The sequence below is a fragment of the Chaetodon trifascialis genome, chromosome 3, assembly GCF_039877785.1.
Source record: "Chaetodon trifascialis isolate fChaTrf1 chromosome 3, fChaTrf1.hap1, whole genome shotgun sequence".
Taxonomy (NCBI): domain Eukaryota; kingdom Metazoa; phylum Chordata; class Actinopteri; order Chaetodontiformes; family Chaetodontidae; genus Chaetodon; species Chaetodon trifascialis.
The window spans coordinates 7,453,075-7,467,233 of NC_092058.1; the positions used below are offsets into that span (position 1 = coordinate 7,453,075).

At 42.7% G+C, this 14,159-nt stretch overlaps 1 protein-coding gene across 4 annotated transcripts in view; it reads right to left on the minus strand.

Moving 5' to 3' along the window:
• The window catches only part of anks1ab (ankyrin repeat and sterile alpha motif domain containing 1Ab), a 39,661-nt gene that overhangs the window by 2,810 nt on the left and 22,692 nt on the right, over nt 1-14,159 (minus strand). The window contains exons 4-14 of one of the 4 annotated variants that reach the window (XR_011602049.1): nt 12,359-12,457; nt 11,419-11,565; nt 8,970-9,077; nt 8,049-8,219; nt 5,860-5,997; nt 5,593-5,664; nt 5,294-5,377; nt 5,027-5,164; nt 3,944-4,120; nt 2,039-2,137; nt 613-1,210 (exon numbers count right to left, since the gene is read on the minus strand). Coding sequence is in view for 3 of the 4 variants with exons in the window: in XM_070959135.1 (XP_070815236.1) it covers nt 1,113-1,210; nt 2,039-2,137; nt 3,944-4,120; nt 5,027-5,164; nt 5,294-5,377; nt 5,593-5,664; nt 5,860-5,997; nt 8,049-8,219; nt 8,970-9,077; nt 11,419-11,565; nt 12,359-12,457 (1,331 nt within the window). In the remaining variant the exon portion in view is untranslated. The remainder of the gene's footprint in view (nt 1-612; nt 1,211-2,038; nt 2,138-3,943; nt 4,121-5,026; nt 5,165-5,293; nt 5,378-5,592; nt 5,665-5,859; nt 5,998-8,048; nt 8,220-8,969; nt 9,078-11,418; nt 11,566-12,358; nt 12,458-14,159) is intronic. The other 3 variants (XM_070959135.1, XM_070959137.1, XM_070959138.1) reach the window with 3 other exon arrangements.

Sequence of the window (14,159 nt, forward strand, 5' to 3'; positions counted from 1 at the left end):
GGCTAACTTAGCTTAGCATAAAGATGTGGAAACAGCTAGCCTACAACAAGAACCTCTAAAGCTAACTAATTAATGCTATATCCATTTTGTTTAATCCGTACTAAAACCAAAAAAACTTTTTCTTTAAAAAAAAATAAAAATTAGCATGCTTGTTTTTTCTGTGGAAAATCAGTTTTTAAATGGTTTGAAATGAGAAGAATATTAAACGGTAAAGCCTCTGGGAGCTTTTGGGGAAATAGCATTTGTCATTTTTGCACTTCTGTTTTTGAATGTATAAAACAAATAAGACTTAACGTGCTAATCGTGAGTTCTGATGGTGCTCACAGATGGATTTTGTGAATTTTTGTCCTAGCCAGGCTAGCTTGTTCCCTGTTTCCACTCTTCATGCTAGGCTTAATTAGCCTGCTGCTGGCTGCAGCTTCACACTGGCCCCTTTGGAATTACAAACAACTTAGTAGTTTACTCAATATAATACAAACTTAACCTTTCTGCTATGCCAAGCCAATGTGGAGTCTAGGTACAGAGCAACAAAAAAATGAGCATGCTTGTTTTGCCTGTGGAGAATCAATTTCAAAAAATGGCCTGAAAGAGGAAGAATAATAAAGATGCAACCTCTGGGAGCTATCGGGGATTTGGAGGCAGATGCAAGCTGTCAGGAGGAGGAGGATGAGGAGGAAGAGGCAGTTTGGTTGAGAGAGCAGGGCCACTGTAAAATGACATCAGTCCAGGATCATCCGTTCCAGGGCTCCGCCATTGGCTGCAGCAGCAACAGGCGAGGGAGGCTGCCAGGGGTGTTGGGGGGGCACGGGGGAGCCGCAGGAGTGTTTGTCATGGTGGGTAAAAGAGGTTGGTGTGGGTCGCTGGGCAGGGCAAAGGAGGGTGCAGGAGTAGGCAGCCCTGAGGGATGCTATACCATCACAGTGAGAAGGCACGGGGCTCGCATGTATATATATATATATGTGTGTGTGTGTGTGTGTGTGTGTGTGTGTGTGTGTGTGTGTGTGTGTGTCAGAGAGAAATTTAAGAACCGGATGCAGGGGGGAGAGGAAAGTACGAGGGGGTGCAGAGGGGCGGCTGTGGGGATCCGGCCTCAGAATATGGTGGTCTCGTACTTGGTGCTGACGGGGCGCCTGTTGGAGTCCCGCTGGTCCAAGAGCCAGGTGGTGCTGCCCAGGGACTGCATGTCTGCATCCATCTCCAGGGGGTCGATCTGCCGAGGGGAGGGAGGGAGGAGGGACGAGAGGAGGGCGTGAGACGGGCAGCAGTGGAGGCCATTGCGCCACACTGACAAGTCCTCAGCTCACACACGTGCATGTGGATTAGAGGTACAGTCCAGTGATCATGTTCTAATCACAGACACTCAGGACTCAATCCACAACATGGATGATGTCTGACAGAAAACACACTCTGGAAGCCGCAGCAGTAAACCAAAGCTACGGCCTTCTGGGAGTTCAAAGACACACTGATGAGTAGTTCGACGGCAGCGGCTCACACAAACATGAGTGCTGGTGTCATGATGTAAGCAGTAAGAACACAAACTGGGTTAGGTAGAGCTACGTACGACTTTGAGCTAGCTAAAAAAAACTTTACACTTCCCTGCGTATGAATGACATCTTCAGTGCCTTTAAAAGACTGATGTACAATGAGAAGGAGAGCTTAAAACCATCCATCAGAGACGACGTCAACCATCTTGTTTACAAACCCTCGCTGGCACAATTAAGCCAATAGTCCTCGTAGAAGCTAAAATAGAGAAGTCGAATCGCAAGAAACCAAAATCAAGAAACCCTCTCTGCTCTGAATGTGTTTAACCACAGAACGTAAACTAACTGCGTCAAAGTCTAAAATGTGAGATGAAGATGAGAGATGGGAACGTAAAGGGATGAGGAGAAAGTTCATGGCTGAGATCTTACGAAACAAAACAAGGAGACAAAGTGCGCTGCGGCACTCCGACGACAACGAAAACAAAGGAGGGAGGGACTGGTGTGTAAGCAGATGTGTGGTGATTACAGGTTGAATAGAGGAAAGGAAAGAGAAGGACCTGGACTCCAGGGCTAACAGAGTGCAACGGGAGGAAGGAAGGACGGTGGGTAGTACACGTGTGACAGTGACAGCAGCGGCATTCGAGCAGAGGGGCACCCTGGGAAGCAGGAGGACCAAGAAGACAAGAACAAAGACATGTTAAAAAAAACGAGAGAATAAGAGGGATAGAGCAATGAAGAAATCCGTTAGGAGCAGTTCATCACCTGTTCAGAGCTGAAGAAGGAAACTTATTCACCCAGAAACATTTCTACAACTTGTGCTCTTTTGCCATCCGCCTCCGCCCGGATAGCACCACAGCTTAGCAACCGTAACGAGGCGCAAAAGGCTGTTAGAAGCTGGTCCTGGCTGCTACAGCGTGCAGGCTAACATTAGCAGCTCTGGCCTTCTCTTTATTGGACTTGGGGAGTACGCTCCAGCAACCCCTGCCAAAGTTACCCGAGATTTACGAGCATGTTTGTCAAACACTCAATCGAGGTCCGCGTCATAACGGCTTTCTCTCTTGTGACATTAAAAATGAAAGCTTTGTCTGACTTACAGTGTGTAAGCTAAGCAGAAAAACAGGATTATGTATGTCACAGCCTGATCTTACATGATTCCTCATCATGCTAATGATTACTTATAATACCAGGACTGAATAGCTTTACACTGCAATACAAGAACCACGCTGTCTCTTCTTCAACTGCTGAGGATGCTGATTTTTTGCCTGGGACGTACAGTCTTCTAGGACAATATCATGTATGTAGCCTGAAGCGCATATTCAACATGCGTTAACATTAGCTGAACATATTAAAACGTCAGCCAGAGCCAGCATTTTCAACAGCCTCACAGAGCCAACATTAGCTTAATTAGCACGCTAGCTACAGCTGCTGAAATCTGCTAGTCGGCCGTCTTTTCAGCCATAAAAATCGACTGTCCACAGATAGAAATGAGAATCCTGCTTTCGTTTACTTCTGTCTGAAAACCGTTTCGAATATTACAAAGACTTTCAGGTGATAAATCTGTCGCTGTTATCGCCGTCAACCTGCAGATGTGCCGCACGAGAATGAAAAGCTTAGCAGCAGTAAAGGTGGTGGGGGATTATCTCTCCTTTGGGAAAATTAAAAAGAAAAAAATATCCTTGTCACAGTTTCTGTTTAAACTGGCTAGATATGGTAGCATTCACATACCAGTGAAGAGTATTAAAACAAATTGCAGCAGATAGGAGTGTCCCCCCCTTCTCATTTCCAACTTAAACAACCAGCCACACTCATTATGCAGCTCTGTGATTACTCCATATATTATCCTTACAGGCAGGTAGTAAAACAAAGTGATTTGTGTCTCTGCATAAGCATGTGGTCTTGCAGGGTGCGTGCTCCTGGCTGTGCAGCTCTCTCAGGTGACAGTGATCACTGAGTGCTCGTTATATGCAGCCTGAGAGGTCAATGCATCAACGTGTAGCCGAGGGTACACGTGGACGTTTACGAAACACAATCAATAGCAAAGGGAGCGAAGGATGCGTCCAACCAGCGGGGCTGAGACCTCAGGAAAGTCCCAGAGGAAATCACACACCCGCCTGCGAGCAACAAATAAAACTATTCATTCATCATGTGCCGCATATTCACAAAAAGAAAATCTGCCCTGATCGGAGTGAGTCAGAGTTGGGGGGGGGGGGGGCGAGACGAAATTGGTAGCAAAGTAATGACTCATCACTTTGTATCACACACAGCAAATCTTCCTTTGCAGGTGGCCCACTGGGGATTCAGTGGCGGGTAAAAAGTCTGTGACGAGGTCTGTGTGTATTTTTGAATTACGACGGCGTGACGGCACGTTGCTACGCTCCCTCCTCTCCACACATAGATCAAATAAACACTCACACGCTCACGGGTGCACACGTTCAGCATGTTTTTGACAGGGTGGTACTCACTGCTGATCTCCGCATGCTGCTCCACGACTGAGAAACGGGGCGGCTGGTTTTGGTCTCTATGACCTCTGAGCCCAGAGAGGATGGTGGGACGTACTGTCTCGCCCTGGACTGGATTGCCATCTGATAGGCCACCTCAAACGCCTGTCCCAGTGTTAGGATGATCTCGTAGGTCTGCGTCTGTGTGAGTGGAGAGCATAGTTTGAAAAAGCGTGTTGACATCAGCAGACAGCTGCTGTTTAATGACACAAACGGCTTCCTCACAGCGGTAGACTTAAACTGAATTCACTTTAACCTAAAATGATAGTTGGGACCTTTGCTTGTGCACATGACAAACCTTTTAATTTCCCTAATAGCCTTTAGTAAAAGCTCTCACAAACATGAGGGTTGGTATTAGTTCTTTTACCTTCGACTATCAAAACCTACTTTAAGTCTGACTTATGACTATTTCAATATTTGTTTAGAGATACTTTCATCTCACTGGGTTTTGCTGTGCATCACACAAAAGCTCTTCACATTTTTAGGATAATTCCTTTGTATAATTATCTGCTGGTTCTTCATTTTCAGAGAAAAGCAAAAGCAATTTTTACATGACATTCTGCACGTGGAACATTTGAGTTAAATAAAAGTGAGGCTGAAAACTGAGTTTTAGCATCGATCATTACAACACAGTTGAAACCCCGTAGTTAAGTGACGCTCCACAGTGGTCCACCTGCCAAAGATAAAAGATCGTCTTCGACCTTTATAGACGCTGAGATGCAAATTACAACATAATATGAGTCTGCACATGGAAATGCCATGCGTAGCAGGAGTGGGACTTCAATCAGACGGTTTGATGAGCCAATCAGGCAAATGATGTCCACAGGATGCCGCATGCAGTTTAAACGGCGGGATTCCCGACATCCCACAGAAGGACACGTGGCTTTTTCTAAATTATTCAAAGACGAATTTACAAAAAAGCTCAAGAATTATACGAAGACTTGTGGCTTTACGCAAAGAACTGTATGGATATTTCTAATACATCAATCAAAAGACGAGTTTGCTCAGATTTTTCTCACTTTAGCAGGATACAGTTGTTTTACTCACCACTTCCACGGTGCTGAAGACATGGCAGAAGTGGTGGCCGCTCTTCAGATCCTTGGTAATATAAGCAAAAGTGCAGAGGTCATCTGGGTCCTGAGCGGCGCACGAGATGTTCCTGATCTCATGCTCCGCAACTATAGTCTAATGGACAAAGGAAAGAAGTGAGAGCCAACTGGAAATCAACCGCTAATGGAGTCTCAGCGAGTCACCTGCAGTGTTCACGCTGGGCAGATCAATACACAGAGACGCACAAACATACTTTCCCATTACCTTCGTGGCTGCATCGATGAACTTCACCCCTCTATAGGTGATGGACAGTATGACAACTGGACCCTTTCTTGAATCCTTTGATTTCTGCAATGGAGATGATAGCAAGAGTGAAAATAAAACACAATGGTTGTGTTACCAAACACACTGATGTACCAGGATGAGCTGAGGGAAAGTAATTGTCAGCCGTATTCTTCTTCTGTAACCCTGATATTTCATGTCTGACATTTTGCAAATTCATTTCAGAGCAAATTCAATTAGAAGAAAAAAAAATACTGTCAAAGCTTTTCAGAAATTCTTACCCTAATTTTAGCACAGGCATCTTGTGTGGACTCAATCCCTCGTAGATCCCTGATTATCATTGATCCTAGGTACTAGGAGAAAGAAGCAGAACACAGCAGTGTTGGATTCATTTAGAATATCAACATGGCTGCTGACAAGCCTCCTGTCAAATACACAGTACAGATGGAGACACCTGATGCAGTAAATTAAATATCTCCATCAATCAATTTATGGTAAACAGTAGGCAATATAAAACAGTGCATGGCAGGGAGTGAAAAGTGACTTACTGTTGCCTCGTACCCGCAGGAGTCCAGGATGAGTTTCTCAGGCTGGTGATGCCAGGCGGACACCGTGGCGTAGGTAGCAGAGTGGCTCGGCGGCCGGAGGTTTAAACGAGAGTCTTTGTGCCGTTCGCTCTGTCTGTCCTGAACGGTGAACATAGCAAAAACAGATTGAGCATTTGTGACATGAAACAAATGCTTCTATCGAGGCGGTGGAAATGCTCCAGAGTCAGGAGCTTTCTCCTCACATACGCTGTGCACACACCTCAGCCAGTACAGACAGTGAAGACGCTGTATTCTGTGCATTATACTAGAACTGAAAAGCAGTTTTCACCAGTTAAACCTGCAGCCACAGCTTTGTGTCTCAGTCGAGGTGGTGCTGCTGCTGTACCTTCGTGTGAAGGCAGCAGGAGTCTGCTTGGTCAGCACCTTAACATAAGCCCCATTTTGAACTGCTGGTATTCCCATAAATATTCATGCACTAGGTTGGGCCTTTAGGTCAATGTGGGCTGTGCTCAGCTTTTTCATAAATCTCTTGTCAAAGTAAAATATACTAATGAAAAAAATCCAATAAGCATTTAGGAAAATGACAGCCATTGATTTTGCATATCGCGGATCTTGAGTAGCGCGGTCATGCAGCGTTTCCCTGATGTGTGGACGCTCCTCTGTGTTTTCTCTTTGACCTCGGTGACTCACAAACTAGGCATGGCATCTTGACTGCTTGTGTATGTGTCGCAGTTTGACCTTTAGCAAATGGTAAAATTTGATCACTGGGTTATTTTTAGTTCATCTTCTTAAAGAGGAACCCAAGAAATTCAGGGAAGCGAATGAAGACGCTGTGTTGGATTTGGATTTAGTGTGAAATTCAGAGGTACACGTGATCTTACTGCGTGAGTTAAAAAACACTGCATGGAGCTAAAGATCACGGAGCTTCTTGTGAGTTAGCGAACAGGTAAAACTTGAAGCCGTTTTTCATTGTATTCACGATGGAGATTTGTTGTACTAGATTACACGAACAGCTGTTTTTTGGCTAGTTTGACGTAGAATTGCTTTTGTCACCAGTTGAGCTCACAGTGACCTTGACCTTTGACTGTCAAAATCTAATCAGTTCATCCTTGAGTCCGTTCCCTCAAGGTGTTCCTCGTGAGAATGGGACAGACAGACAGACGAATGTACAGCTGGACGGACAATCTGAAAGCATGATGCCTGCAGCCACAGAGGCATGAAAATGGAAGCGAGGGCAGGAAAATAATTTAATACTGTCGTGTTTTAACTTTGAATTTATATTCATCTGAACTAATGATTCTATGCTTATTTAAATTAAAAACTAAACCATATCAATAAATCAGTAACTTAAGTTTTTGTTTTACATGTTTACACTGTTTACACTGAACATCAACCAGCGCTTTTCAGCCATAAGCAGCACTGCTGGGCTTCAGAATATTAGCTCCCCCTGTGTTATATTAGGTACACCTAGCTGAAACTCATGCAGTCTAATACAACAGTCCTGCAAATAATCCTTCATTCATGATGATTATAATGTTCAGTTTGTGTTGAAATTGTTTTAGAAAGGTGTCAATTCAAAGGTGTGTTCATGTTGGACTTGAATCGATCTCTAAACAGTTTCAAAACAAAAGCTGAACATTATAGGATTTGTTGCACGACTGCACGAGTTTTCATTTGGAGCGCCTAATAAACTGGCAACTTCTGGAAAATCAGTTGAGAATTTGTGCCGAGCGCTCCATAATGACTGCTCTCTGTATGAAGTCTGAGCACACGTGTCGGCTACCTCAGAGCATTACTTGTACTTCTGATGTGGACTGTGATATGAAGTCAGTTGGCTATGTATTGACACTGTTGAACTTTACTACCATCTACCGGATTTTGAGATGTATCTTATTTATTCCACCAGGGCCAAATACAGTATCTCGCAATGTTAACATCTCACTGCACGATATTTATTGAAACATTGCCCACTAAGATTTATGATATTTATTGAAACATCGCCCACTAAGATTTAACTCAACCGGCAACTTGTGCATCCAGAATGGCTCTGCATCTGAGAAACGTGATGCGTGACACCCTGAAAAATCGAACTTTGTTCAGCATCCTCCTCTGACTTCCAGCTGGTCTCTCACCAAGAGAAACTTTGGTTTCCCAGAAGATAATTAAAAATGAAAGAAGGTGGAACTCACTACAGAACGCGGCCTCTCACTATAAGAGCGCAGAGAAATACTACAGTCCTGTTCAACTCCTCTCCGCCTCCGGTCCGACTCAGTCAAGGGCAGGAGCATGTCCATGGAGCGACTGGTGTAGGGGTCCAACTGACTGAGGGGAGATGTGGTCTGGGACAGGAGGTCATGGAACTGCCACACACAAACACACACAGTCACACAAAAGAGCGCAAACACATAACAAACACACACGGCACTGATTAATGGTTTGACAGCACTGTCTACATGGGCTGGTTTCCCTGATCTACATCCAAGCTTAATCCTCCACAAAAGAGCCTCTTCCATGGAGATTCTCAATTCTTTTTAGCCCAGTTTAATCTGCCTGGGAAATCAGCCCTGAGTATTTAACTGTTGTGAACATAATGATATTGAAGAATCTCATTCCAAAATTAGACATCCGCAGCTGAAAAAAGAGGATCCATTTTCTCACAAAATGATGTTGGCATGGACATAAAGCTGGCCGTGCAGCGTTACTTCCATCTCAAGATCAGTTCAGATCGTTTCTCAGTTAGAAAAATAACAGGGTGTAATTGTCTTTATTGAAATATTGAGTACTGTGACAACAAATGTAAACAAATGTGAACACATCTTAGATTAAAAAAAACTGACAATGAATATGGGTTATATTGAGAACATAATGTGGAACTACCCTGCTAATCGGGCATATCTAAGCGTACCTAAACTGTGAACCAAATTAGGGTTGACAGCATGTTTCTGCACTTCGGCGGTTGAATTGTACTGTAGCACTAATAATGCTGCAGTCTTTCTCAGACTGTGCTGTCGAGTACACATCAAGACAGTGCCACCTAATACAGAGCAAGCAATGAAAACCTTACAATGTGCTGAACATGAAGTGGATCAGTCTCTACATCACCATCTTACCATGATTGGGGACAGACGACGAGACTTCGTCGGAGCCTCTTCATAGGGTCTCTCTGCGAGAGAGGCAATGATCCTCTTCCTGTGGCCCAGGGCACTAATCTTAATAACCTAGAGAGGCCAGCATCAGGCACAATATCAGGCAGACTTTCAAGAGCCTTTTCACATCAGTATCTCACACAAGAATTTATCTAGACCAAGCTAATAGAGACATATCCAAAATACACTGACACAGAGTTAGTGGCATGCACTCTTCACTGGCAGGCATCCACAGGCAAACAGAAATGACTCTCGTCAATAATTCAGCCTCAATCTGTTTTGCCGTAAGCTTAAAGTACAGCACTGTCTCCTTCCCGGGACACTCTATAATTCACAATCCATTTTTGGACATAGTGCTTAAGTAACAGAGAAGAATTTGGCGATTTATGGGATAATAACAGGTAATATGCAAACAACCAAGTGATTTTCATATAACTGTATTGCGCGGATCCATTTCATTTGTCACATCTTAAAAATATGTTTTCAATTTACAGCATGTGAACACTGCGAGTTCACCTCAGACATGTCTATCCACAGTATCGCTGCCTCTTTAAACCTTTTATGAATGTAATACATATCAGCTTGCATGGCTAAAATCCTCAGAAGAGAAACCATAGGTTAATTTTATGCAGTCAAAACTCATTATCTTAATACTGTATATTTGCATAATTGGCTATTAACATTCATGCTCATCCAGTAAAGGTGGATGTCGAGTGATTAATGTAACATTTGCAATTACGTCGCTGGTACGAAATATTCCGTAACAGGCTCATACGGTTCTTTGTCTGAAGGCTTCAATTATTTATTCAGTGAGAGTCAGAGGCAGAAGAGGCAACTGGTCTGTACTCTGGATCACTGGTGCTGTTTTCATTAGTGTCGTGTAGAACATCCCAGTGAGACCAGTGTGCATGAGGTGTGTGAAATAAGAGAACATTTAAATAGTAATAAAGGGCCTGGGGATTATATGACAATGTAAAACAGCTCATACATCAAACTGATGGTTGATACTATTTGCTCTAAGATGCTGAAGAGGATGGAAATCTAATGGGCAAAGCCAGTTCTGCCAAGAGGCTCAGAGGCAGTTCTGCTACTCTGCACACTGAAAGTAATGTGCTCCACTCTCACACCCTTCTTTCTGTACTGCATCGCAGTCTGCTGGACACCATCCCTCACACGCTGCATATACAGTATGTTTGGCTGCTGCCTTCCTGCTCCTGCTGCTGCTGATGCAGCTGTTGCTGGTTTCTGCCATTTTGCCACCACTGTCTTTGTGTTTGTTACAACACGCCACGCACAGACATGCAGTTGTAAGTAGGAAAAATATGATCACTGTGAACAAGCTCATCTACTCCCTTCTGTGACGGCTCACCAAACATATCACATCATCTGTTTGGATTGCCTGGTTGCCCGTCATGACATAAGGATCACCAGTGCACATGATTGGTTATTAGTACTGCATCAAACTTACAATTTAACCTCGTAATGGCATTTGACAGGGAGAGCAACTATTAGCATTATTAACACCTTAGTAATGTGGTGTTAAGTAGAATTTGGGCTATATGTCTGATGTCTATAATTTCCTTTAACTCAGTGGTTTCCAATCATTTTGGCATGTGACTCACAAACGAAACAATGGCTGCTTGCAATTCCTCATAACAGGCTGTGAAAGTTCAACCAAAGGTGGATTTTTCCGTCTCAGGTTGGTTCACATGAATCCTTTTTAGAAGACAGGCGAAATCAAACAATCCAGTATTTCATATTTCATTTCACAATAAATGAAAGATTAGAGAAAAGTCATGAAAAAGTAATTTTGCAGCAGAGGATATGTTTTTTTTTTTCCTTTCCTGTCCCGTTAATCATCTTGCAAACCCTCAGGTTTATCTTAGGACCCCATGGGGGAAACCACTGCAGTAGTCTAACACACACGCACACACATATCAACACCTGCACACACGTCGAACCAAACTGTTACATGCATCTCTTTAACCTCCACAGCTTTTATCCCGCATGAAATGAGCCCTCCTTTCTAATTGCAAATTAACATAAAGTGTTGCACTATTTCCATAAAGATTAAACCAAATTATATACTTCATGTCATCAGTCACCATATTGCTCCTTAATTTACATTTTATCTGTTTGTTATCTACTAATTACTCAGTGATGTTTCTGCTATAGTTTTATGCAAATGCTTCCATCATTGAGCACTCAGAATTAGGTTTTTAAGTGCTGCTTAACCTCAAATGCGATCCATAAATCTTGTGGCTAAGGAGACCATTCTGTGAGAAGTGGTCCAGAATGTCTGAAGACATGAGTCCATCAGCGCTCATGGGTAAACACACCGAACAATTTCCTGCTGCCTCATCATCTGAAAGAAGCCACAAATCGGATGAAACTGTAAGAGATGCTTCCTTACGTTGACAATCTCCAGCTCCCACAGGTTCTTAACACACTCCAGTGTGCGGTAGCCACTTGAAAGAAAGTTGGGCAGATATTCATGCAGGCCGAGGCCATCCAGCCAGGAGGCAAGAGATGTGCTGCCATCACAGCCCAGGGCTTTTACCTACAGCGAAGGGAAAGACACCAGTAAGGGAGCGAGTACTGTAAGTTCCTGTTCTGGGGAAAAGACTTAAAACAGGAATTGCTATAATTCTACCACATTAAAGCTCAGCACTACTGTTTTCAGCCATCCAAATTATAATATTTGATCATCCCGTGACTTTTCATCTGCAGTCACCATCAGATCAAAATGTCTGCAAAAATAATGCCACTGTGTAGCCGGCATGTGCATGTGAACAGCTAACCTAAGGTGGTGAATTTGGTTAACTTCCTTAGCATTGTCAGTGAGCGCATATTAGCATGCTGCTGTTAGCATGTAGCTCAAAGCACTGCTCTGAGTTTAGCCTTACATAGCTACTAGCGTGGATGTGGCTTAGTCTTGTTACCATCGACCTTCACAGGCTTAGACGCATCATTTTGTCTTGAATTAATGAATTAATGGTTCCCATACTGTGCCTGACTTTTTTACTTACTTTACTGTTTACTGACTTTTTTACCACCCATGTGTCGCCATTACATATACAGTATAATAGTAGATCAATCCTTATTATCCCATTCTCTAGTACAAAGGTACAAATTTTCCTTTAAAACGGCATTTCAGGTCACCACTTAAAATGTAGTTGCCAGTATAATGTAACAAGTAGTTATAAGTAAAATACCTTCATGGACTTTTGACCCTCAATTTATGGTTTCAATTTTTTTTCCATTTGCAGTTTTTCTAGCAAGATTTCTACTTCAACTCTAATGAACCACTGTTCAGGTAAACAATCTGGCATTTGTGTTATGACGTTACGTACCTTGGGCAAGCTACGTGCTGCATGGAGGATTTTCTTTCTGTGTCCTGGGTCAGTGATCCCTATGTCTCTGAGATCCTGGTCCTCCATCACGTTACTTCCCTACATGTGCAAAAACGCGAGAGACACACGCAAATAAACACATTCACACACAGGCGCACACACACAACCAGACTCATACACACATGCATGCAAACAATACACGCAAGCACATACACATGCACAGAGACAATACACAATATGGACATACAATCATACAATACATGAAAATAAATAAGTAATCCATTATACTATATACTAGTGCAGTAATTTAAATGTCTGCCCTTATAGGCACACATATACAGGCACACAGCCGTAGAGTTTCTATACATATAAGACACTATACTGACATGACAAATAGCTTTATAAGAACAAAGGTCAATAAAAGTATCATGACTTGTTCTACACTGTAACTAACAGAGCAAAACTGTAGCTGCACAAACACATACTGGCTTATAACATACACACATGTACACACACGCAGGGTATGCACATCTCTGACACAAGCAGTAACAGCAGAGTGGGAGGACAATGAAGTCAAATAAATTGTGCATGCCAAGAGTAATCAATCTGATCTGGTGCGACTCAGAGGGAACAAAGCCTTCATAACTGCAGCAGCGTCTACGGGATCTTTTTGCTGTTGTGTTTCATTGAGGGAAACTAAACAGTCCGAGAGGAAATTAGACTACACTTTCACTACAGTTTGTAACAGTTCCTTAATTTAGGGCATAGAAACAATGAACAATAATTGTTTTCCACCTCCTGAAATCTTGACTGACAAGCAGATTCTTGTCTATTTCATGTAGCTGTTCATATTTGCAGCTCCAGCTGCTTTGTCATCTTATTCTGGTTTATAGGCACGAGTAAAGATACAAGGAGAACCTTGAAAATGTGGAGCTAAGCGTTTTTCCCCTGTGGACTGCTGCAGATTGATTCTTCCTGGCCAAGAATGTTAAAATGTTCTGTAGTCTTTAGTCAATCTGTTCTTACTGGATTGGTTTCAGAGCACAATGCAGCAGTATTCACAGGCCTGTATCAGGGTGCAGTTTAGAGATTACTCACTGATCGCTAGAATAAAGGTCAAAATGAAGCGGGGTCTGATGTAAGGGAGGCCAAAAATAGATCCTCCACTTTTATTAACACAGTTTGAAGTTTGATGATGCCTCGGGAGACTCGGTAAACTTATTATTTCATGCTGCATTTGAAACATGTGACGGGAATGTATGGTTCAGTTCTTACATAGCTTATGAGCTATGGTAGTCTGATTTAATCTGATACGACTTGCAGATGTAGCCATGGTAGAAGTCCTTCATCTCACTAAATTCACTCAGTTAATGCAACAGTGAATTAGAACTGCTCTATTGCTATGCACCACAGAGGAATTGTTTAGAAAAATCTAATTTTGTTAGTTTTTCAAGTGTCAGCAAGCGGAGCAATAATCTGGCAAAGAAAGACTTAATATATGTGCCACAATATGTATGTTCAGTTCTATGTTATAACATTTGAGAAAGAGGGGGCTGCAGAGTCTGATGCAATATTAATGCAGGAAAGATGCAACGTAAATGCATGATGGGTAACTTCTAAGATGTTTCACAGCAGAGAATTTGCCTCACTGCGACATTATTTTGGACATCAGAGCAAAAAAAAAAAACATTATAAAAAAACCTACATAAAAAAATATATAAATGATGCGGATTTTTTTGACTGACGATTAATCCCCCAAACAAATTCTGACGTTCAAGTTGACTTAGATTGATCACATCTA